At 40.9% G+C, this 22,690-nt stretch overlaps 1 protein-coding gene and 2 non-coding genes across 5 annotated transcripts; all 3 read left to right on the plus strand.

The window, feature by feature from the left end:
* Positions 1–2,815: 2,815 nt before the first annotated feature.
* trnaf-gaa (transfer RNA phenylalanine (anticodon GAA)) lies at positions 2,816–2,888 on the plus strand. Its single transcript has one exon. It is a non-coding gene; the product is annotated as a tRNA-Phe (tRNA).
* Positions 2,889–3,591: 703 nt separating this feature from the next.
* Positions 3,592–22,675, plus strand: LOC134883502 (inositol hexakisphosphate kinase 2-like). 3 transcript variants are annotated; one of them, XM_063911885.1, is made up of 6 exons: positions 3,592–3,778; positions 17,240–17,510; positions 18,957–19,185; positions 20,269–20,429; positions 20,997–21,172; positions 21,387–22,675. In XM_063911885.1, exons 2-6 carry the CDS (start codon positions 17,261–17,263, stop codon positions 21,978–21,980), a joined length of 1,410 nt encoding a protein of 469 aa, XP_063767955.1. In that variant the 5' UTR covers positions 3,592–3,778; positions 17,240–17,260; the 3' UTR covers positions 21,981–22,675. The 3 variants fall into 3 exon arrangements, with proteins under 3 accessions (XP_063767955.1, XP_063767953.1, XP_063767952.1); XM_063911883.1 differs by lacking the exon at positions 3,592–3,778 and adding an exon at positions 13,383–13,476; XM_063911882.1 differs by lacking the exon at positions 3,592–3,778 and having other exon boundaries at positions 16,992–17,510.
* Positions 5,498–5,570, plus strand: trnaf-gaa (transfer RNA phenylalanine (anticodon GAA)). The gene has a single exon. It is a non-coding gene; the product is annotated as a tRNA-Phe (tRNA).
* Positions 22,676–22,690: the final 15 nt, after the last annotated feature.

Below are 22,690 nucleotides of genomic sequence, written 5' to 3' on the forward strand. Positions count from 1 at the left end.
TAAAAGCCCTGTTCTCGGTTGAAGCTGTTATGACTGATGACTGCATTTTCCCTCACGAAGACTTTGACTCACAAGGGAACCTGCTGTGAGGGGAACAGCATGAAGACAAAGTGCATCACTGTCCATATATCTCACATGATTATCCCCCCGTCCAAGGGACACACACAGTGATATACTGCTGAGCCGGAGAACATGAAGTCCTCGTTGACATGAGCGCACATTGTTGCACAACATACACATGTACTCTTGCTTAGCATTTGTTGTGGTCAGGGATGTGTGGTGTTGCTTATGATCTTAGTTCACAGTCAGAACGACAATATGGTGAGTCGATGTTGCATTTGTGTTATATTAGTGTTGGCAAGTCACTGTTAACCTGGCTTTGTGATGAGAAGACATCCTTTACTGTATCAAGATGGTGCATCCTTGTTCTGTGTATGGGTGCCCTCAGTAGGCACGGATCAACCCCGCTACCTGGCAGTGTTCATGTCATGTTCCTCCCTCTGAGTTATAGCCTATTGTACGCATTAGTTAAAAAAGCTGCCAGCATGCTGTTTCAAAACTTTGCGTGGGCTTTGTGTTGCGTGGGAAGGAGGCGATACAGACCTCTGCAGTATGGGAAAAAGAAGGTCATTCATGTGGGATGAAGCCTGCAGGGCAAAGCAATCCAGCAGCACTTACTGTAAAACTAGCGAGAAAAATCAGGCCGCTGCTTTTACTTTTGGTTGTTTTTTTGCATTTCAATATGGCCACATTTTGGTTAAACATTATATAATTTTAAAAAACAATAGATGCAAACATGCAAGTTGAAACACACAGATGTGTAAGTACAGTCAATCTGATGTATTTGCTGTGTAGACTGCAGATTTGCAATGAAGCAGATCAATAAAAGAACAAATGAAATGCAGTAGTAAATGGGAAACATTGTGATAAAAGGATATGAATATTTTCAAAATCAAATACATAGAAGTTTATAGAACAGCAAAAACTAAACAGAAATAAATACAACTATAATGTTTAATTATCAACTTGCATGCTTTTCATTATTTCTATATGCGTTCTTACATATTTTATGTATGTACGTCTCTATTATTTCAACATTTATTTCTTATTGTTTCCTGTATGTTTCCTCCATATGAGCTGGAAAGTTTTGCAACATTTTAAAGAACTGAACCTCAAAGCAAAAATACTTTTCTCCAACAAAACTCCCAGGAGGTATTGAGAACAGCAAACAGAGAAAGGTCAGGCAACCAGATCATTTGGGGTTTAAGATTGATGCATTTGTGACAATATAGGATCCCCTTCTTTTCTTTTGTAAATGCATTGAAATAACATTTGGATACAATTTATGAATGGTGAATAAAGTCAGAAAATCCAAACAAAATGTGGTTATTTGATCACATTATTTCAGACAAAGACCCCTCATTGTTGTGTTGCTGTGAAAAGATCTCTGTTCAGACCAAAAACTACTCTGGGCTATTTTATCATTCTTTAAATGCCTTTCTTGTGTACAGTTTTGATGACAGAAAAGCATTTTTAAGGGTGAATAGTAAAAATAGTACATGTAGTACTGAAAGGAAGGGGGGAAACCCTGCTGTGAGGCAACCAGCATAATGATGATGTACAGCACTGTGCATTAAGGGCTCATATGTGCATTAGCTGAAGGGCCACTTAGCATATATGCTCAGTGCTCTTCATAACAACCACATATTGTTGAAGGGAAATTTCACTTCACCATATTTCAAAGTAAGCATGATTTTTAACATTATTATTATTATTAATACACATAATGATCAGTTTCAAACCAATGCTGATGTCCCTTGCCCTCTTGGATAATAGCTGTGCAAAGTGTTGAAACTGCAATGAAAGTGGTGAGTATTAGATTGAGTGGTGTTTTTTTCACTTCTTGGCAAATGAGTACTACACTTAAGCCAAGTTTACACAAGCTTTGAACAAGATTTCAACATTATGTCTGACTTTGTGTGCACAATACTCCTCATGGAAGCAGAGATAAACAAAAAGATTATGTGGTATATTAGCCCCCACAGTGTCCTTAACAGGAAATTGTTACAAGCATGCACATTGTTTATTATATATATATTCAAAAAAACATACCTTAAACTACCATACCTTAAACATGGACAATGTACAGTAGTCAAACACAGCTATCAGAATATTGCACCACAATGAAGGATCAACAGGAACATATCAATGTGCTTCCTTTCCTTTAGGTAGTAAATAAAACACCTTTCTTTAATGATGGAAACTCATCAAATCCATACAAAACGCCTCTTATCCGAAACATCACTCTCCACCGGCAGCTGGACAGACAGTGGAGCTCCTTCGCTGTCCCACAGAGAGGTACAGGAAAACAAATGTGCAATTTGCTGTTTATCTGTAAATTATATACCATCCTATATATATACAGTATGTATATGCTCCTGTAGTATAAGCCTATATTCTTGCTAATGCAATATTTTGGATTATATTAATGATCCAGGATATTTTATATTGTTTGTATTTTATATAATATTTTCAGTTTCATTTTATTTTTTAATTGTTAATTTCTGTAACAATTTCCCAAATTGTGATCAATACAGTATCTGTCTGTCTGTCTGTCTGTCTGTCTGTCTGTCTGTCTGTCTGTCTGTCTGTCTGTCTGTCTGTCTGTCTGTCTGTCTGTCTGTCTGTCTGTCTGTCTGTCTGTCTGTCTGTCTGTCTGTCTGTCTGATTTGCCTGGTGTGTATTATAACGTGTGCTCCAACGACCTCTGGTGGGTACATAGAGTAAGTGCACAGGGAACGGTCTACGATCATCCGCCGAAATAGCTCAGTTGGGAGAGCGTTAGACTGAAGATCTAAAGGTCCCTGGTTCGATCCCTGGTTTCGGCAGTGACCTGGTAGCTTTTATGGGCAATTCGAAAAAGTGTGTGTTAGATCAAAATAACTAATGCAAAGCAAAGCTATAAATAACTGAAAGTAAACAACTTCAACTACCCACTTAACATATAGATAAATACATTAATAATCTGAACATACTTAGTCTCTGTTGTTTTACTACCATGAAAGCAGACTATTATTACACATTGGTACACAGCAAGACAAACAAAAAAGGGCCAGACAAAAACAACACAGAAAAAACTAAAAAAACACACATTTTAGTGTTTCTGTGCATGTATGTGCTAGGAGTGGGATTAGGAGATGGGAGGATAAATGACAAAAGAATATAGGCCTACTGGTTATCTATTGATGCGTTCATGCGTTTATCATTTGGTACATGATCACAGTAGGGATGATAAGGATAACTGAAGTTAACATCGAATGTAAGACAGGAGTGCAAACATTGATTAAATGTGGTCCCGATAGATGCTATAATAAGAAGTCGTAGCCTCACTGTAGTTGAAGAGGGTATACTAATTTGATGGGTGTTGTTTGAGCCAGTGTTTTATGAAATGGGCCACCTAATCGTGACGTCTGTTGTCAAGAACGTATAAAGGACTACAATTCCCACGGCGCCAGCCTCTAGAGAGACAAATATGGGCAACCTGTCAGAAAGACGCCGCCGAGGCACATTTTTAAACCGTGTAAGTCTCCGTTAAAGGTATAAAACCATATACAAAGAAAGAGTTTTGCCTCTTTTGTTTGATTTGTTTTTGACTGTTGTAAAGGCCTGTTTTCTTTCTTGAATCTGTGAAAAGTGTGTTAGGCCTACTTTATTTTTGATTAAACGCACATAGCACAATATCAACACACCACCGAAGGCCAAGCAAGTCATCCCAAATGTGAGTAAAACAAATCCGATTAGAAGAAAACATAACTGTGTTTAAGTGGCTCGATAGAAAGCAAAGCAAGCAAGCTGCGACAGGTGTTTATGCATGGTCCTGCGTTGGAAAAAAGAAAACACCAGTCGTGTCCCATACTTTACGTCACACCCGGCAATCAGATAATGCCAGCAGAGCCCAGCAGGACGGCAGAAGGTTTGTTGGGACCTCATCTGGACCTCCTGTGGTAAACGTGGACGTTCTGGCCGTCTCTCTGCTGTTCCGTAGCCGAGGATTGTGAGAAGCAATAGAGCCTCAGTCCCAGAGAGCAGGGTCAGGCCACGGGGTAGCGAACAGATCAGTGATTTGCGTCATTCCAATAGAAACCGGAATGAATCGCCAACCGGCTCTCTGTGGGTGAGCTACCATGCAGGAAATGGGGATAGAAAAGGTTCGAGTAAACTGCGTGGTCATGAAGAAACACGTGTGTTCTTTTCAGACTTAACTTTTGATTGATTTCCAGGAAAACTTGAATTCAGTGTAAAGCCTCTTCGAGCTTCGCACAGCAGCACTATAGATATTTTTTTTTCCTGGAGAGGTTTTTATTTCTTATCCACTTAATGCAACATTGCATGTATGCCTGCTTATGAAACAGTGTGGTATGTTTCTGTGTTTAAGGGGAATGTTGCACCTCTTATTAAAACATCAGTGAGAGTGCAAAACTATACCTTTTCTTCTAATGGACATTCTGCTTTCTCATTTGTTGCCATGTGCCAACCTGTGCTGTAGGTTACATAACATCTCTCCAGCGCTCTCTCCCTTTGAGATGTGTGTTTTCCACTGGTGCGGTTTGGTTTCCTGGTTGCTTTGTTCCCGCTGCTCTTGGAGGATTACAAAGAATGCCTGAAGATGCCAGACAAGCTCTTAGCCAATTTAATGAGGTGGGTGAATGAAATTCACAGGTGGCAAACAGTCTGCAGTCCAGACAGCCGGACGGATGCATGGTTGCAGGGAGAGGATGTTTTTGCTTTAATTAATCAAAACCCTTTTCAGTCTAGTTCCACTTCCAAGCAGCTCTCACAGATGTCCCGCTCAATCTGGCATTGCTTTGGAGGCTTGCATAACTTCAACCCTTTTGTCTGACTTACATAGCAGGTTGAGCTCTAAGTAATTGAGTCGGTGACAATATGGACTTGGCTCTACCTAGAGTCATATTTTTCATACTCTTTTTTAATGTAGTTAAAGTTGCAGTGCATTTTCCATGCAATGATGGGATGCACAATGTGGTAGTAAGTAATCAAAATGTGTTTGTTTGGTATTCAATTTTAAGAGTAGGTTGTGAGTGTCTGCCTAACATACTGCAGAGATAACAGTGTCAGAGTTAAGCTTTAAGAAATAGCTCACTGCAGAAATTGCTGAATTGGCAATAAACTGGAGTCAGGAAGAGGTCAAGAATTTCACAGGCTACAAAGAGATCTGACAGAGGCAAGAATCGCTCAGTTGGGAGCGGGTCATTATTTAATATTTTACTTTTTAAGGTGAAAACTTGGTTCAAGGTTAGGCTTAAGCTACATTTTATTCAGGCAACTTAAGGAATCTAATGTCTATTGTGAGGCGACTCCTCTGGTTGTTAAGCGTTAACCGCTGAGTTTGCAGTCAGGAAGAGGTCAAGAAAGAGCTTATAGAGGAACCAGCTACAGACCTCTCACCAATCTCACAGGTCATAGTTGATTATTAGGTGCCGAAATAGCTCAGTTGGGAGAGCGTTAGACTGAAGATCTAAAGGTCCCTGGTTCGATCCCTGGTTTCGGCAAGCATTATGACTTTTAAGGGCAGAATGACATGTTAAAGCTCAGTTGATCAAAACAGATACAAATATGTTAATACCATTAGCAAAAACTACAAACGTGACTAGTAAATATAAGAAAACTACCTTAAACTATACAGAAATTGTGCATTTTGTCCACTATCTGTTACATGTAAGTCTATCATGAATGCAGGCTATTTTGTGTCACCTGTCTGGATACAGAAGGATTTGTTTTAAGCATTCATTCAATATGTTTAGGGTTTTAAAGGATATTTGTTTGAATAAAACAAATCAAGTTGGAAGAATAAAGAGTTCCCAAACGTCCATTCACTAAATTCAGAAGTCCCGTTTTTCTACTGTGCTCACAAAGTATGGATGGTCACTGCTGTGTGGTTGTCCTCAAGCCCCAGTCTTCATTGTCAAGTTGCCAAAGATGAACAAGTTCAGTCCTAACCATCACATGCTGTGTTGACAGCGGATATGATTCTGTCTGTCAATCCTACCATTATAAGGTTAAGAGAAATATATCATTACACATACCATTGCATTCCAGCCACCACGACAAAACAGGTGAGCGGCTGTAAACGTTTTAGGCTAGCCTTTTTGCTTAGACCTAGAAAAAAAAACAAGCCTCGACTGAGTTCCAGTTTTGTTTATGCAGCACTTTTAGTAAACCATGCGCATGTTTCATCATGTTGGAAAAGATATTTCTTCATTTGCATGTGTTTAGGTACATTTGTGTTTTTATATTTGCATATTTTTTGTGTACCGTGTTCCTCCCAATGAAATAGTTTTTGGCTGTTGAAGTGCGTTTGCCCGGCAACTGTACATAATATACAACATAGGAGAATAAAGACTAATACATGTTGAATAGTTGCTGCTTTGCTCACATACGTGTATCCCTACATTTGAGAGTTTGGGCCTACGTAAAAACATAAAAGTATTATTTTTAAGAAGTTGTCGAGTTCTTGTGGCATAACCCAACATGATGCAAATACAGTCCAAATGTAGACAAGGGGAGGTTGTCTCAGGGGACAGAGAGTGACCGTGCTTTTGTCCTTATAGACAAACGGACGGCATTGTTTTTCTCAGACTGACGGAGTAGAAAGTAACAAACCCACTCACTGCTCCATGAACGAGCTCCAGATACAGTGGGGAGGCTTGTTTCTCCGCGTCGTCTGCATACATGCTGTTGTTAGATTGGTGTTGTTCTTTCTCTGAACTGAGCTGACCATGTGGGTGATCTACGTCATTGAATCAAAGCTGCAAGTCACAAATGTTTCGAATTGTTGATATGTGAACTTTGAGTGCTAGAACAAACAAATCAAATATCATCAAGACTCCTTACTCTGCTGTGGTAAAGTCATCTCGCTGGTAATCATTTCCCTAGGAAGTGAAATAACAAGTACAACAACATTTTGTGCACCATGCTCCCTGCTTGAGCTCCTGGTTAAACACTTGAAGAGTTTATTTACAAGAACCTATGTTTTCTTTTATATTTTGTTTTCTTATTCATGATTTCTAAGCAACTTTTTAGACTGACAGTGAAAGAGGTTCTGCAGCACAGGCGGTATGAAAAAAAAGACCTTTTTGGACGTGGAAACATGTGCCTAAAAATGATCATAATATGTCCTGTTACATTGTGTATGTAGTCCTCTCCAGAGGTTACATTTTGTGTGTGTGCTATACTGGGTAATCCTGGAGGACCACAGTGTGATTTTAACATCACCCCCCCTAGAGATTGACTCTACCAGGTGCACAGCCTGAAAACTGACATGCATCACATTCACTCTCACCCCCCCCCTCCCGACTCACAGAGGTCACCAGGGTTAATGACTGAAGTTATGCTAGTCTCATAAAGCGCTGTGCCAACATGTGTCAGCAGGGCAGTCACACTTTCCAGTGACAGTATTGTTGTGAAGCCATGCTGCTTCTCTCCTTCTCGGTGAAAATGTGTGAGTTGTTGTCAGTGTGTGTTTGAGCATGTGTGCGATTTTTCTCACACCAACGCCGGATCTGTGGTTTTCCCAGCATCTGTTAAAGGCCTTAAAAGTGAGGGAATTTGAAAAATAAGTTGCATTAAACATGTGGGAGAAGAATTGAGAAGACAAGTTATATCAGCAGGATTTGGTTGAGTAAGCAACATGTTTTAGAAAGGAGAAAAGGACACACAACCACACACACACAAACTGCTAAACCTACTGGCAGGATCGAGCGTCCCTCTTTTGTCTATTGGAAATGTGTCTGGAGACCTGGCAGCTTGTCTCCCCCTTTTCTCTCTCTAGGGACTCAGGATCACGACCTGTTATGTAACTCCGATCCTGAGCCATTGAACTAAATAAACCAACATGATTGGACCAGATGTAATTTGTACTTTTCGATGTTTTCTCCAATGTTATAACCTCTATAAACCACAGGAAACAGGAAGTACTTACTTGCCGATGCTTAATTTGTAGCTCTACACATTATTACAGTCTTTCAAACAGACAGTCCAGAAGCCTTACCACTGATATAACACATTCGGGAAGGTGGATCCTCACAATAAATAAAATACTCTTCGCTCTTCACACCAGTCTATTGGAAGTCCCATCAATAGGACTCTTTAGCAGCCTGTTATGGTGAGGATTCCCCTGCATGCAGAAGGCGCTCCGTCTGGCCCCATGCTGAGATGGTATTCAGTATCATTGAAAAGTGAAGCCAGGATGCATTCATGGACGATGACAAGCTGGAGATAAATGTTAGCGCCACATATCTCACAGGCACTCATTTTCCTATTGCAGCACATTTGTGCACTTGACACAAATGCTTAGTTATCATTTATCACTTGACTTGTCTCCGCTAAATTGGGCCAAGTTGACAATACAAATTGTAATTCATGTTGTGTAACAGCAGTTGCACATTGACATGGATTTATCGCTGGCGCCAGCTTCTCAAATGTAAATATTTGCTGGTGCACTGAATGTATTTGTACGGTGGCCAACAAGTGTAAACACGATTCAAGGGCCCAAAACAAATCCATTAAAACCTTTTTTATTATTACTATTATTTTAGCTTTTAAGGTTGTTTTTGTATTTACATTTAAATTACGTGTATTGTCTCTAGCATTTTCTTTTCTATTGCTAAATAGTTACTTCAAAATACTTCTTTTTAGAAATTTTTATTTTTGAGCTGCTTTCGCAACTTATTATCTTATACAGTTTATGTGCGCACCACCAGACACTAAATCAAATTACTTGTATGTGTAAACGTACCTGGCAATAAACTTGATTCTGATATAAAAACACAAATGTGCCAAAATACGCACAAATGAGAACACATCTTCCCCAATTTGAGAACACACACGCAGCAATCACAGAAAACACTGCATAAGCAAAACGCTGCAGAGCGATTAAACAATTCATTTAGAAAAGGATCAGTTGGTTAGTTTCATTTCCAGTCATGTGTGTACAGTAAGCCCAGCACTGTAATAGTCTTTGGATCACGTATACTTAAAAAAAGTTATTACACATTTTGGAGTGCTTTTCCTAAGCGCCACTTTCATATAACATAAGGGGCATTGCGATAGTTATTGCTTTTGTGGTGCCGCCTCTCACTCAGTGACCCCGATCCCTTGATGCAGATCACCGCGAGCATCTGACTCTGTGCCCTGTGCATGCACGCAGTCATCAGTCAGCCGCTGTTAATCTCCCAAACCGCTGATCTGAGTGCTCTTATTTCACATACTGACACACACCGCCATGTTTCCTGGCACTGGGCTGATGGGGACTTAGATGTGTTGGCTGGGGAAGCATCAAGTGTGCTTTTAACTGGATGTATATGTATATTATGTATGTGTTAATGCATGGGCACATGTTGTCTTCAGAGAGGAGTGACGGGTCAGCAGACACTGGCTTAGTGACAGAAATACAAACTGTGTTAAAAAAAATCTCAGTATAGATGACATGTTATAGCTTACAGAAAAGTGACTTACAAGCACTTAAATACCGTAGACAGGCATGTGGAAGCAATACTGGGCTATTGTAGCGACTGAATTCCTAGTAAATTAAGCCACTGTAAGAGGTGAAGTTTGGCTCATCACTGTGACACGCTCCAAATTACAGTCTGTCCTTTTTTAATGATGTTAATAATGAAATAAAACAAAACAAATACTAAAGTCTTTGTCTTCCACTAACGTCGATGTACAATAGGTGCACTAAATACCATAAACCACACCATGGTCACAATTGGTGGACTAAAATGCAAATGTGTGCGGTCTCAACAAAATAATGATAATACCAGATATAATAACTTAGGCTAAATGAGTATTTTGGCTGTATCTTGTCCATGCTGGGTGACTGTTTGAGACATCGCCCCCTTTCTTCACAATGTTTTTTATTCAGTTTCCCGTATGATGTAAGACCACAGAACAATGCAACCTTAGAAAAGAAGAAACCAAAATATTTTTTATCAAAAATAAATTCTCAAGAGATTTCATTTAACCCTTGTTTTTTTAGAAATGTAACAGCAATCTGCTTTTTATGTTACTGTAAGAGAATACAGTTTGTGTGATTACATAATCCCATCAATTTAATCCGTTACTCCACAAACCTGACCGGGATTTACCAGTGAGTCAACACATCTCAGTTGCAGAAAGTGTGACGAGTTTTAATCCTGACACTTCCTTGAATAATCTCATAACCGGTTTAATTTTTTTAATTAGAAGCCGTGAGCCCAGTTTGAAAGAGTGGTTTGGCATGGTGATGGATTGCAGGCCTTTAGGGAACCCGTTGGACAGAGAGGGACCGTGTGGTATTTGTCATTGAGAGGTCACCGAGCATGAATTCGCTCCGTTCGATGAGTTGCCGACGGGCTCTGATTGGCTGTGGTGGCAGAATCCTGGGTATAAGCCAGCCACATTCCCCTCTTCACCTCCCTCCCTCCTCCATCCCAATATCCAGGCTCTCATTAAGTGCCCCTTTGTTGAGGGATTACTGAGTTTATATATATCACTGGACTGTTGAAGCATTTGTTGGCACTGCCGGCTCATTTAGGCTCCATATCTGCGTCCGTCTGGCGTCTGACTCCCTTCCCAGTCTCGTTACATTTTCAGCCTCTCCCTCTCACGTCTCTCTGATCTGAGCACTCCTCTCTCGTCACTACTTTTTAATCTATTTCTGTCAATGCAGGACCTTGATTCTCCGCCGGTCCACATTCAGAGAATGACTGGCTCAATGTCCTCATCGTTGTGCCGCATCTGATGTGATGTAATGTTCTGCAACTGTCATCAGACATTAAAACATATTTCCGAAATGTATATGCCTGACTGCCCTTGATGTGTATGCACTTGCCTTGTTTTTCAGGCTCTGTGCGTGTGTGTGTGTGTGTGTGTGTGTGTGTGTGTGTGTGTGTGTGTGTGTGTGTGTGTGTGTGTGTGTGTGTGTGTGTGTGTGTGTGTGTGTGTGTGTGTGTGTGTGTGTGTGTGTGTGTGTTGTTGTTGTTTTTGAAGAACATACCGTTTCCTTCCTACCGGGCTCAAGAGAGTTAGTGAATTCTAATTTGCTTTTGACTTGTTGTGAGTTCAGTTAAAAATGCCTTCCTTAAAAAAAAAACCCTTGCTCTGAAATAATGACCAAATATTCTAAAGAGGTTTAACCCTTTAAATGCCAGTGTGTTTGCCACCTTTGTATATATAACTTAAAAGGTCACGTGGAAACACTCTATTTCCCCCATTCACAATATCTCTTACGGAGATGCAATAGCTTTAAATACCTACACAAATATACTAGTATGAACTGTGCGTCTCTTTGACCAGTTAAAATATATATTAGTGATATTGTCACGGTTGTGGTAACAGGACCCAAATGCAGAGAAACAAGGGGAGGAAGGTATGGGTGTTCGAACTAAAAGGGAACTTTATTAAATACAAGCTGTGAACAAACACAAAAAGGCAAGGTACAACAAAACAGAAAAGTAGCAAATGAAAACTATGACAAACCAAAGGACGCAGGAGGACAAGGAAGGGTAAACCAGGGAAATCCAGGACATGAAAAAGACTTGACTTGATATGAAAGACGACGACCGGAGAAGAGACAAAAGGGTAATTACAAGACAAGATACAGCTGGAGAGGGGAGGAGAAACAGGTGATCACAATGACACAATCAGGCACAGGAGGGAAACGCAGACAGGAAGTGAAACTAAACATGACACAAGAGGGGAAAACATTTCAAAATAAAACAGGAAACAACAAACACAAAAGAAAGGTCATGACAGATATTTCTTCAAACCATATACAGTATAACCCCTGATGGCAGACAGGAGCTCTCTCTTTATTACTATAAACACTTAAATCTGTATAAAAGTTATTGGTACAAATAAATTGGCAATGTGATAAATGTAATAAATGAGTAAATGAAACACACACACACACATTATGAAATTACTTTCTGTTAATTAAATGCTAGGGATTGTGTTTTTTCACAGTCTGACATATTTCAGAGATAAACAACATTACATTTGATCCATTTTTTCAGTGCATTACAGTAGGAACTGAATGTGTTTTTAGGGCAAACGACAGAAAATGTCTCAATCTGGTGGAAAAGTCTAAATTGTGTGTGGCACAACTGTTAAGCAACACACCCTCATGGAGAAATCACTGTGAGAATTACAGCAGTTTCTATTTATGGGCTTTGTCTATGTTTAACTGCAAAACATGCACATAAATCTCCTGTTTGTTTTTATGTGTATTTTACAGGTACACAGGCCATAGAAAGGGTGATGCTTCAAAGCAGAAGGAGCAAGACTCAAGTTACCTCTCTGAACTGCTTGCTACTCACTCTCCATAAATATGTGCTTGACACATTTTAGTTTTTTATTTGTTCTCCTTTTTCTCTCTCTGGGCATGTTCTCTGCTTTCCCTTCTTACAGTGACTGAGGGTGTGATTTTACTAGGCCAGGATCTGTTCCCTGTGAGTTCAGACACTGTCGCTTCACCAGAGGTCAAAAATCCTCTTGTACTTTATGGTCCACTCATAAAAACCAGCTGCAGAGGAAAGCCCATCTCAATGCCAAATAGTGATCCGGCTGTGAATAGAGATGAAGGTTGGACATTGCAGGTGGATTTAGATTCCCTGTGATGAGACTCATGTAAATGCCCAACAAGGAAGTCATCAGTGGGAGCTATGTGACCTTCTGTTAGAGATTAATCAGCATGTCTATGTGTTTCATCATGACCTGATGATTCGTTATAACACCTCTAAACAAACAATGAAATGTCTTAATACATATGTTTTAACTGGAAGCCCAAGATCCCTGCATGATGTGAATTGATCCCATTAGTCGGAGCTGAACTGCATTGTTTCAATAGACGGAAGCCAGCTGAGTGTCTGCCCAATGGGTCTGAGAAGTGAGGACAGTTTGAGCTAAATCCAGGAAGTGTGCGACTTCCATATCCCTATTTTCAATCCAGTGTTGCTGAGCTTTACAAGAGATGGTTTAGAAAGAAGACACTGAGAGTGAATAACCTGTATGTGTGTCACATTGGTTTTGCCACTTCTTTACCTTTTTTAAGAGATGATTTTCTCCAATCCAAGAAGTGAAAATAAAAACTATGACTAATTATTTCAGCAAAAGTCACCAAAGTAAATATTGGGTCCGTTTTCAGTGTCAAACTGTCCTGTGGTGGCAGCCAGTGAATTGTTTCCGCTCTCTCTGATCCCTGTGTTTATTTGTCTCTTGTTTTTGGCATGGAGCAAACTCCTGTTTATTAATAGCAAGTCGGCAGCATGAATGACTTACAGCACGTCGTATTTTTAGTGTGGGCTTATGGGTTTGGTGACCCATGAGCATTTGGTAAGTGCGGTTTATCTGGTGTGATGTCATGTGAGGAGACCAGTCTGTGAAGTAGAAATCAACAGGGGGGTCAGACCAGCACAGGTAGAGATTGTGTGTGTTTTTATGTGTTGTTGTTGTTGTTGTTGTTGTTGTTGGATTTTTGACCCTGTTTCTGCCTGTTTGCATGTTTGATCTTAAGGGCTGCTGAGTGTTTTGAGCACATGTATTATAAGTTGATGTGTCTGAGCATGTTTGACCCTGGGCCACTGGGTAAATTAGGGTAAATCCAGACGCATGCCACCTCATTCAGGTTACCGGTCTCATCCTAAATCTTTTAAGTCTCTTAATGTAGATCAGTTTAGCCTTATAAAAACACACACTTAAGTCGTTCTCAGAACCATGAAAAATACTGAGCGTGCTCTAAATAATTATTCAAGACTTATAGGAAGTTGTTTGTGCTGGTTTTACTGGAACCACGTAATAGACCTATTCAATTGTTTAATATCTTGTGTTGCACTTTTGCCCTTCACGTACCCCTCTATTACTTTTCAATTAGTTTTGTATCCAAATTCCCTCAGCACCTCCTTATTAGCCTCCTCCTCAAATGTCCATGGCCACAGAAGGGCAAAACACAAACCTAACCGAGCCTTCCTTCCAGCCCTCCCCTCCCTTCGCCCTCACCTCCCATCCCTCTCCACACGGGTTCTCCTAATACAGACATATCAGCCATTGACATTTTTAGGACGCCTGATTAAGCTGTAAAGCCCTCTGGAGCTCCAGCAGCCTTCATTCATAAAACAACGCCCTGACCTACTATCACTCTTTCCCCTTTTGCTGCCCTGTTGTTGTTGATGGATGAAAGCTCACAGATTTAGTTTAAGTGAGCCCTTTGATCTTCATTAATGTGATGATGGTGAACATGTTTTCCTGTTTCTCAATAACTGAGTAGTATGAAGGCCTGCCCCGTTTATTTCTGTTGTTCCCTTTGGCACGTCATTTCCATTGCATGCGACTTATTCACTTTCCAGTTTGGGTTTCAATTACTGGATTCCCACTGCATGGCACGGCACAACTCGACCTGTTTGGACAGTTTTTTGTTTTGTTTCCTATTGGTAACTCTAAAAGAATGTCTAAAAATGGCAAGAGCCCAATCTGGATAAGACATTTCTCTGTTTGGTTACAGAACAAGTGATCCAGCTTTGTAAATTGTGTATTAGTGGCGCATTGAAGGTGTTGTCTAGTCATGTTTGGGTGGTACACAGCTTATAAATTGAGGCTAACATTCTATAGAAACCACAATTGATAAAGTATCTGCACCAAAAGTGAATACATATCATTTGAGTCAGTGGAAATTTGGCAAACTTTCTGTAATGCACCTGTTGATGTTTGTGCCAGCGTGTCTGTGAGCTTTGTGGATGTCAATGGACAAATCACTTCATCATGTGCCTGAGGTGCTACATAACTCTGTGTAGCACCTCTGGCTTTTTTTTGTTATGTTGTCCCCTCGCCATCTCCACCCATCGTCATTTCCAACTCTATTTGTGCTCATTTTAATAAAGCATGCAATACAGGAGTTGACATTGACATAGCTGAATGTTTACGCCACCAGACGAGCATGTTGTCATAAACTCAGGGATTACCTTTATCCTCCGTTAACAGGTTGTGTTTAGGACCCACAGTCAAATCATGATGGTATACTTGTGCCACCTTCTGACAGCAAAATAACCTTTATGGTTTATCTTAAAAACAAGTTGAAGTGATTACAGGGAGCTAAGTTGGACCTGTGTGTTTGAATGGTCTGTCCTTTAAGGTCTGCTTTGATGAAAGATATGATAGTTAGGTGTTGGTAAAGGGGTTCCCAGGAAGTTACCAAAGCCACCCGACTTCTTTGTCAACAACCACACGTGTGTTTAAGTGTAGCTATTTTCTACTTGTGTCTCGTGTCCTGTGTTTTTCCCTTGTGTCCACGATGCAGGATTAGAGAGATTACTGCCCAGCTTTCTGACTCTGTTCCTTGAACAACTGGTCAGTGGCCAACACACACACAGGCATGCTTACACGTACACAGAAAAAAAAACATCACAAGCCCATAAAACACGGTGTGCACGTCATTCACTGATAAACATGATATACGTTTTGCTAACACATCATGCACTCTGTGTTGGGTTTTCCAACGAGGAGTTTAAAGGCAGAAACATGTCTGTGGAAGACAGCAGAGCGCATCTTAATCAGAGATTTGGTCTGCTGCAATAATCTGTGTCATTGAAAGGTTTTAAAATGAGGACTATAGTTCCCGCTCTGGCTTTAGCACGAGCTCTCAGTAACCCCCTAACGTCACCCCACTTTCATGTACCCATCTGCCACCTTCATCTCTGTGTTCAATGAAGTTTCTGAGTCCCTTTAATCGATTAAGGTGGCATAACTTCACATCACTATGGATTATAACTAAAGGTAACAACATTTCTTAGCTTATATTCAGTTTTATAGTCTAGCACAGGGGGTCTTCAACTTTTTCAGGTAACCTCAGCTGGAAGAGAGACAAACTTCCTATGTATAAAACTGAGTTTCATAAACTGGGCATACAATAATGTGTAGGGTGGCCCCAGGGTGCCATGTACTGTATAAACCTTTTCATGGTACATAGAATACTAGGCTAAAGAAGTAATAATAACTTGATAGTACTTGACAGGTGCACAGGTTAGCACAGATGTCATCAATGTTTACAACCAATTAAACTTAGCTAATTATAGATTTGATTCATGTTAATCTTAAGTGTATTTTTACATTACCTCCCCCCACGATCCACTGCGCTAACTCTGAGGGCCTCCTATGTGTTTACAGACTCTTTAGGTAATAATGTTTTTCTAATAAAGTAAAGCTTTATTGAGTGAAATGTTGTTATTTGGCTATCTGTACTTGATGCCTTTATATTGTGAGCACTATATGTTTCAACAGTGGTGATCTTGTCCGCCATTTTCCCTGTCCTACGCAACCTCAAGAAACTGGCACATGGTTCAACCTAGTCTTGTCATACATTATCCCTAGGGCACTTCAGCAAGAACGAGATGTACTCAGATCAGATTGTTTACTGAGGAATCTATAACTTGCTTTTCTGAGGAACTTGGCTTCTCTATAACAATATGCCAGAGAGCAGTTTTAGATTGAACTTCCACTACTGCTACTGTAAGCAAAACACCATTACAATGAAAGGGTCCTTATTCTGCACTGTGTTTTGCTTATCATAACATCAAGCCAGGTATTCTGTAGTCAGGAAGTACTTGTGTTTATGTTTAACCATGTCTTTTGTACTGCAGGCCAGTTGTGGTGTTCAGGCTCCACTTTGTTCTGTTACAACATTTAAATGAAGAAATAGTGCTGCTTGTTCTGTCAGGTTGTTCAAACCTCACTGCCACAGAGAGAAAAAAAGCTGGTTTGGCTTCACCCTCTCAGCTTTTTTTGTATTCTTCTGTCCTCTTTCATTTAGTCTGCTCTCACCCTACTATTGGTTTGCTCCTTTCCCTCGAAGGGAACAACCTGCTTTGGTTGCTCCTGATTGGTGGATTTCTTGTGATGTGGGTGGGATCTGTGTCAGGCTTGTAGGAGCTTTACCAGTGGTGAGCCTGCTCTCAGCTGTCAAAGAGCATTCACTCTGAAGTGCAGGCACAAGCAGGATCTGTGTGTCTGTGTTTGCTTTATGTGTCACTGCAGCTCTCGCCCAAACCTCCACATTTTAGAGGACTTTGTGTTCTCAACTACAAGATCTGCAATATAATTAGCAAAGGAGGAATTCCAGATCCTCTGATACCTGGCTTTTTTCTTTTGATTCTCTTCTATTTCCTCCTTCCTGCTTTAATGCCCACGGTAGTGCGGACAGGGCCAGAGGAGGATGGGTCCAGCTGTGGACGCTCAGGCAGCAAAAGCCATGGATGCAGAGCAAAAGCAGCAGCAGCAGCAGCACCAGCAGAGCTACATGGAGAAAGGGGTGATGCTTGAGCCCTTCCTACACCAAGTGGGGGGACACTGCTGTGTGCTGCGCCTCGGGGAGCAGACCATCTGCAAACCCCTCATCACACGTGAACATCAGTTCTACGAGAGTGTGCCTGCTGAATTGAGGAAGTTTATCCCACAGTATAGAGGTAATGCAAACCATGCTAAGATGTGTTGTTGCTGTGGTGTTTTGTTGTGTTGCAATGCATTTCTCTTTCCTCATGCCCCTGCTCTATGTGCATAAGTTCAAGTCCGGAGGGAAACTATTTTTTGCACGCTATTTGTAAGAACATTAGATTTTCAGGAAACAAAGTGTTGTTTTTTAAGTACTTGCCAGAAGAATGTGCACAATTGTGCCACAGGAGGGGGCTGCAGCTGAGACCCAGCTTCAAACTGTTGTGATGTCATGTGTGTACCAGGCTGTACTAACACAGGTAAGTAAGGTAGGCCCTCATTATTTTATTTGGCACACAGTCAGCAGTTGAAAAAGATACAAAAAGAGATTCTTCCTTGTTTTGATCTACAAATCCAGCAGAAGGTCATCTGAAAAGGTCAACGTAGACTCTCTACAAAACCTGTAGACGGTTGATGAGTCTAGAACTGACGGTCAAACTACCACACCTTGTTATTGATCTTTAAAAATGACTTAAGCAAACAGCGCATGATGGCCAAGCGCTTCAGGTTTTTTATCATACGGGACAGCTTACAGATTTTGTAGAAATGGTGCTTTCATTTCTGAATTTTTTCCTCTTCTCACTTCTCTTCACTCTTTCACCTTATTTCGCTTTCTTAATGAGACGCCTTTGGGATGATATAAACAAGCTTTGGGGAACCTGCTCACTAATATTTGTTCTGCTCACAATTTATAGCCGAGATCTATAACATGAAAACATTCTTTGTGTGTGTGTGTGTGTGTGTGTGTGTGTGTGTGTGTGTGTGTGTGTGTGTGTGTGTGTGTGTGTGTGTGTGTGTGTGTGTGTGTGTGTGTGTGGTGATGTTGACATATTTTGTATGTATGTTGCCTATGATTTTGTGTGACATTTTATAAAACCCAATCACGTTTCAGAAAATACAAATACATGTCAGAAAATGTACACATTTTTGAGCCACCCTGGCCATGTGTTGTGTATATATATGCATGTATGTAAACTGCTGTGTAATTATATGTTGTTGTGTGATTTCTGTCTAAATCTTTGCTGCAGCCCTCTCAAGACAAATAAAAAATTGAATTTATTGGCCCTTTTTGTGTTTGGGTTGTCTTTTATTTATGATGATATAGTCTTCTTAGCATTGGACCTATATAACACCATACTCCGTTTTTGAGTTGCCACAAAAAAACACTTGATTGATATCGATTTGATGCTCCTACATTTTGTCCTTTTCTCTGTTGACGGCTTAATGTCTCTTTGATCCTCTGTCATTATTGTTGGACAGATTTAAGTGTGGACATAAACTAATCTGAAAGTGACTGCAGACATTCCTCTTGTGTTGTCTTTTTGGGTTTTGATTATTTATGAAAGACATATTCGCTTCTTTGCTCCATGACACAACTGTGTAACGCACGTCTTTGTCTTCCCTCTGTGTCCGGCTCTCAGGGGTGGTGTCAGTGAGCTTCGAGGAGGATGAAGAAGGGAACCTTTGCTTCATTGCTTACCCACTTCAGAGTGACACATCGCCTAATCTGGAAAACAAGGACTCCTCAGCCGACATTCATTTGGGGATGCTTATATGGGAGAAAATGATAGCCTCCTCGTCGCTTGTGGACAGTGAAAATTACAGCAAAGATGGCAGAGGCCGCCTCTCTTGTAACGACAAGGACAAAAGGTGAGCTGAAAGAAACACACTGAGGGACTCATCACTCATAAAACAGAAAGTGTTGTCAATACATTAGTGTCATTTACTATGGAGACGCTAGCCCCACCACGCTGAAAAATAGCTTATTTAGTCACTTTTCAAGAGTATAATTTGTAAAAAAAGAACAATTTGTTGCACCAAGAAATGATAAAGAGGCCATATTATGCACATTTTCAGGTTCATATTTGTTTTTCTGTCCCTACTGTGACATGTCTCCATGCCTCAATGTTCAAAAAGCTCTTTATTTTTCTCATACTGCCTGTGCTGCAGCACCTCTTTTCACCCTCTGTCTGAAACCAGAGCCCAGTCTGCTCTGATTGGTTTGCTAGCCGGCTCCGTCCCAAAATGCACAATAGGGTCTCTTTTATTTAAAAAAGTAAAAAGCATTCAGAAAAGTTTGTTTGGACAATAAAAACTCATATAATGCCATGTGGATATAGAATAAATGAATGTGCATTGTCCTCAACTAAAAACAAATATCTCCCCTGGCTTAGATTAACAGGAATCATGCATGTTAAATTAAAGACCACTCATTGATCACTTCAGAAATGTTACACAACCAGGATCTTTTCAAAACAGTCTTTAGATTTCCTTTAGAAACTGGCACTCAATGCTGTGCAGAGAGAGAGTCACAGCTTCAGGGTTGAATGAATGCAATAGATGAAGCATGTCAGAGCACGAACACAGACACATAACTTGCCTTGACAGCAAAATCGTTGTGGAGGTGTATTTGAAATGCTTTGGAAGTATAATGATAATAATGTTTTATTGGGTAACTCTTATACAATATAACATTACTGCCCCATTGTTTTATGCTCTACTTCCCCCCTACATACCAGGGAACCATGTTAATTTAAACATTTCTACATGTTATATCATTATGGTTTGAAGCAGTCCAAGTAAACATGAACTCTCTCCAAAATCCCCAAAACAAATATTTCACAAAGAAACATTTCATCTGGGGCTTCACTAAATACATCTCTGGTACATTTTCGATGGTTCTTCTTCTTCTTGCCTTAACCTAATGATGTTCTCTTTTCCTCTGCCATCCAGCGTTCAGAGGCTGAAGGAGGAGATCGAGGTGCTCTGCTACAGACTGGACAGCAGTCACAGTAACGCCGTACCACAGCACAAACACAACCCCTGGACACACACAAGTAAACATCACCAGCTGCAGAAGTTGGAGCAGAGTGACATGCACCGCAACCAATACAGTATCCTTTCACTGGCCGCCAACTAGGCTTTTTTTTTGTCTTGCAAAACTGAGACAGGATTGTTCAGAGGTTCCAGAAACCTCCACATCTGCACCTTGACAGCACACTGATGGGACTTGCCTTTACATGCAGTGTTGTAGAGATGATAGCATTAATGTGAAACAGTAAAACATGTCGATTTGAAAGCTGCAGTGGTGGAATATCAGTTTGCTCAATTTCTGTATGAAGTGCAATTTGCTCCAAATGTCCACCTTTTAGAGCATTACTCATATGTACTAAGGCTGAGTCCTTGCTGCATCAGGTGTTAACTCTCTCTCCCCCTTTTCTGTTTATCAGGAGTGATTATCTTATAAAGACAAAACATGTGACTTAAAGAGGAAAACACACAGAAATAACTTTGGGATTTTAGCCTTTGCAGACCATTTGCATGCACAAAAAACTATATAACACCCTACAGGAAAGGGAAACCCCCCCAAAACTAAAATATGGCCACATTAATTTGTAGGCTGATTAGTGGAAAGAAGGCTGTATTTTGTTTTTTTTGGCCTCCTTGACTCTACTGACCAGAATTCATCCTGCTGGAGAACCTGACGTGGCGGCACACGTTACCGTGTGTGTTGGACCTAAAGATGGGCATTCAGCAGCATGGAGACGATGTCACCGAGGAAAAAAAGGCCAGGAAGATTTATAAGTGTCAGCAGAGCACAGTGTCCGTGTTAGGAGTCGTCCTCTCTGGCATGCAGGTGAGCTTCTATTATCCCCCGCTTAAGTGTCCATGGCTACGTCCAGAATAAATGGTTGGACATTTTTGGGAATTGTGTATGGAGATGGATGGTAATATGAATATAACTTCTGTAACTTTGTGGTAAATATAAGGCTTACAAATCCACCTACAGAAATATGGATGTGCAGGATTCACAGTGGTTCCAACCCCTCTTTGTCCCTCCATCCCTTCAGGTGTACCGGTGTGACACGGGCCAGCTGATGTTCATGAACAAGTTCCACGGCCGCAGTCTGACTGTGCCGGGCTTTAAGGAGGCTTTGTTCCAGTTCTTCCACAGCGGACAGCGTCTACGACTTGAACTCCTCTCCCCTGTCATACGCAGGCTCCGAGAGCTACAAGCCGCCCTGGAAACCTGCGAATCCTACCGCTTCTACTCCAGCTCCTTGCTCATTATCTACGACGGAGCGCCCCAGCCAAAGCACACCGTGGACGGCCTCTCTGAGGAAGAGGATGAGGACGAGGAGGTGGAACCAGGAATGGAGGAAGAGAAGAGGGAAGGTGAAGCAGCAGGTGCATTTGGTTTCCCACGCAGGCCCTCCACATCTAGCGATGGCAGCAGCAGGGATGGGGGCTCATGTGTCGACCAGGCTAACTCAGAGCCCCGGAGCCCCATGGTGGAGGTGAGAATGATAGACTTTGCCCACACAACCTGTAGCCATTACCAGGGGGACAGTGTGGTGTACGAGGGCCTGGACAGTGGCTACATCTTCGGCCTCCAGAACTTGATCACCATCATCTCCGAACTGGAGAACCACAGCACAGACTGACGACACAACACACACACACATTCAGACACAGAAGCACAGAGGAAAACGAGGAGGACTGCACTACAGAGAGAGATTTCTCCTCTTGAAATAACATCTTATTGTAGCAGACATTTTATTCGAACCACATCCTGTTTTTGCTCTTGGTGCTCCTCAATGTTCCTGTTGTATGTTTCCATCTTTGGGAGATGAAAAAGAAATGCACTTAACATAGACAAGCCATCTGTTTGACCGATGCAGTGATTTACTTATTGTCATAATTCTGTCTAATTCGGTCTGGGACAAAAGTTTATGCAGCATAAAAAGCAGATAAGAGTCTCAGGAGAGAAGGAATGTTTTTGTTATGTCGGATCCAAAGAACGCATCAGCATTTAGCACAAAAACACTTTATGATGAAGAAGGACTTGAAGGGGTGTGTTTGTTGCCTGTTAATTCTGCCATCCTCTTTTCCCAGCTCGTCTTCACTCAAAGAGATTATTTTAGGTATAAGGGAAAGATGATATAAAAGTTTTGCATTATCTGACATGTTTCATAAAATAAACAGAACGTCTAAAAAAAACAAAAACGTGTACTACATTCCATGTTGTTCCATGTCATAACAATAATACTTATTAATATTGTTACTTGACATGTTTGGATACCTCTATCTTGTATGTGTGTGGTCTGAAAGGGAAGAAAATAAAGACTTACTGTCAATATCTGTGTCTTCTTTC

Source organism: Eleginops maclovinus, chromosome 20, assembly GCF_036324505.1.
Source record: "Eleginops maclovinus isolate JMC-PN-2008 ecotype Puerto Natales chromosome 20, JC_Emac_rtc_rv5, whole genome shotgun sequence".
NCBI classification, from domain to species: Eukaryota; Metazoa; Chordata; class Actinopteri; order Perciformes; family Eleginopidae; genus Eleginops; species Eleginops maclovinus.

Coding starts and splice junctions, on each gene's coding strand:
- LOC134883502 (XM_063911885.1), top strand. CDS start 17,261: ATGGGTCCAGCTGTGGACGCTCAGGCAGCAAAAGCCATGGATGCAGAG. Junction 17,511..18,956: donor GTTTATCCCACAGTATAGAG/GTAATGCAAACC, acceptor TCCGGCTCTCAG/GGGTGGTGTCAGTGAGCTTC. Junction 20,430..20,996: donor CATGCACCGCAACCAATACA/GTATCCTTTCAC, acceptor TCTACTGACCAG/AATTCATCCTGCTGGAGAAC.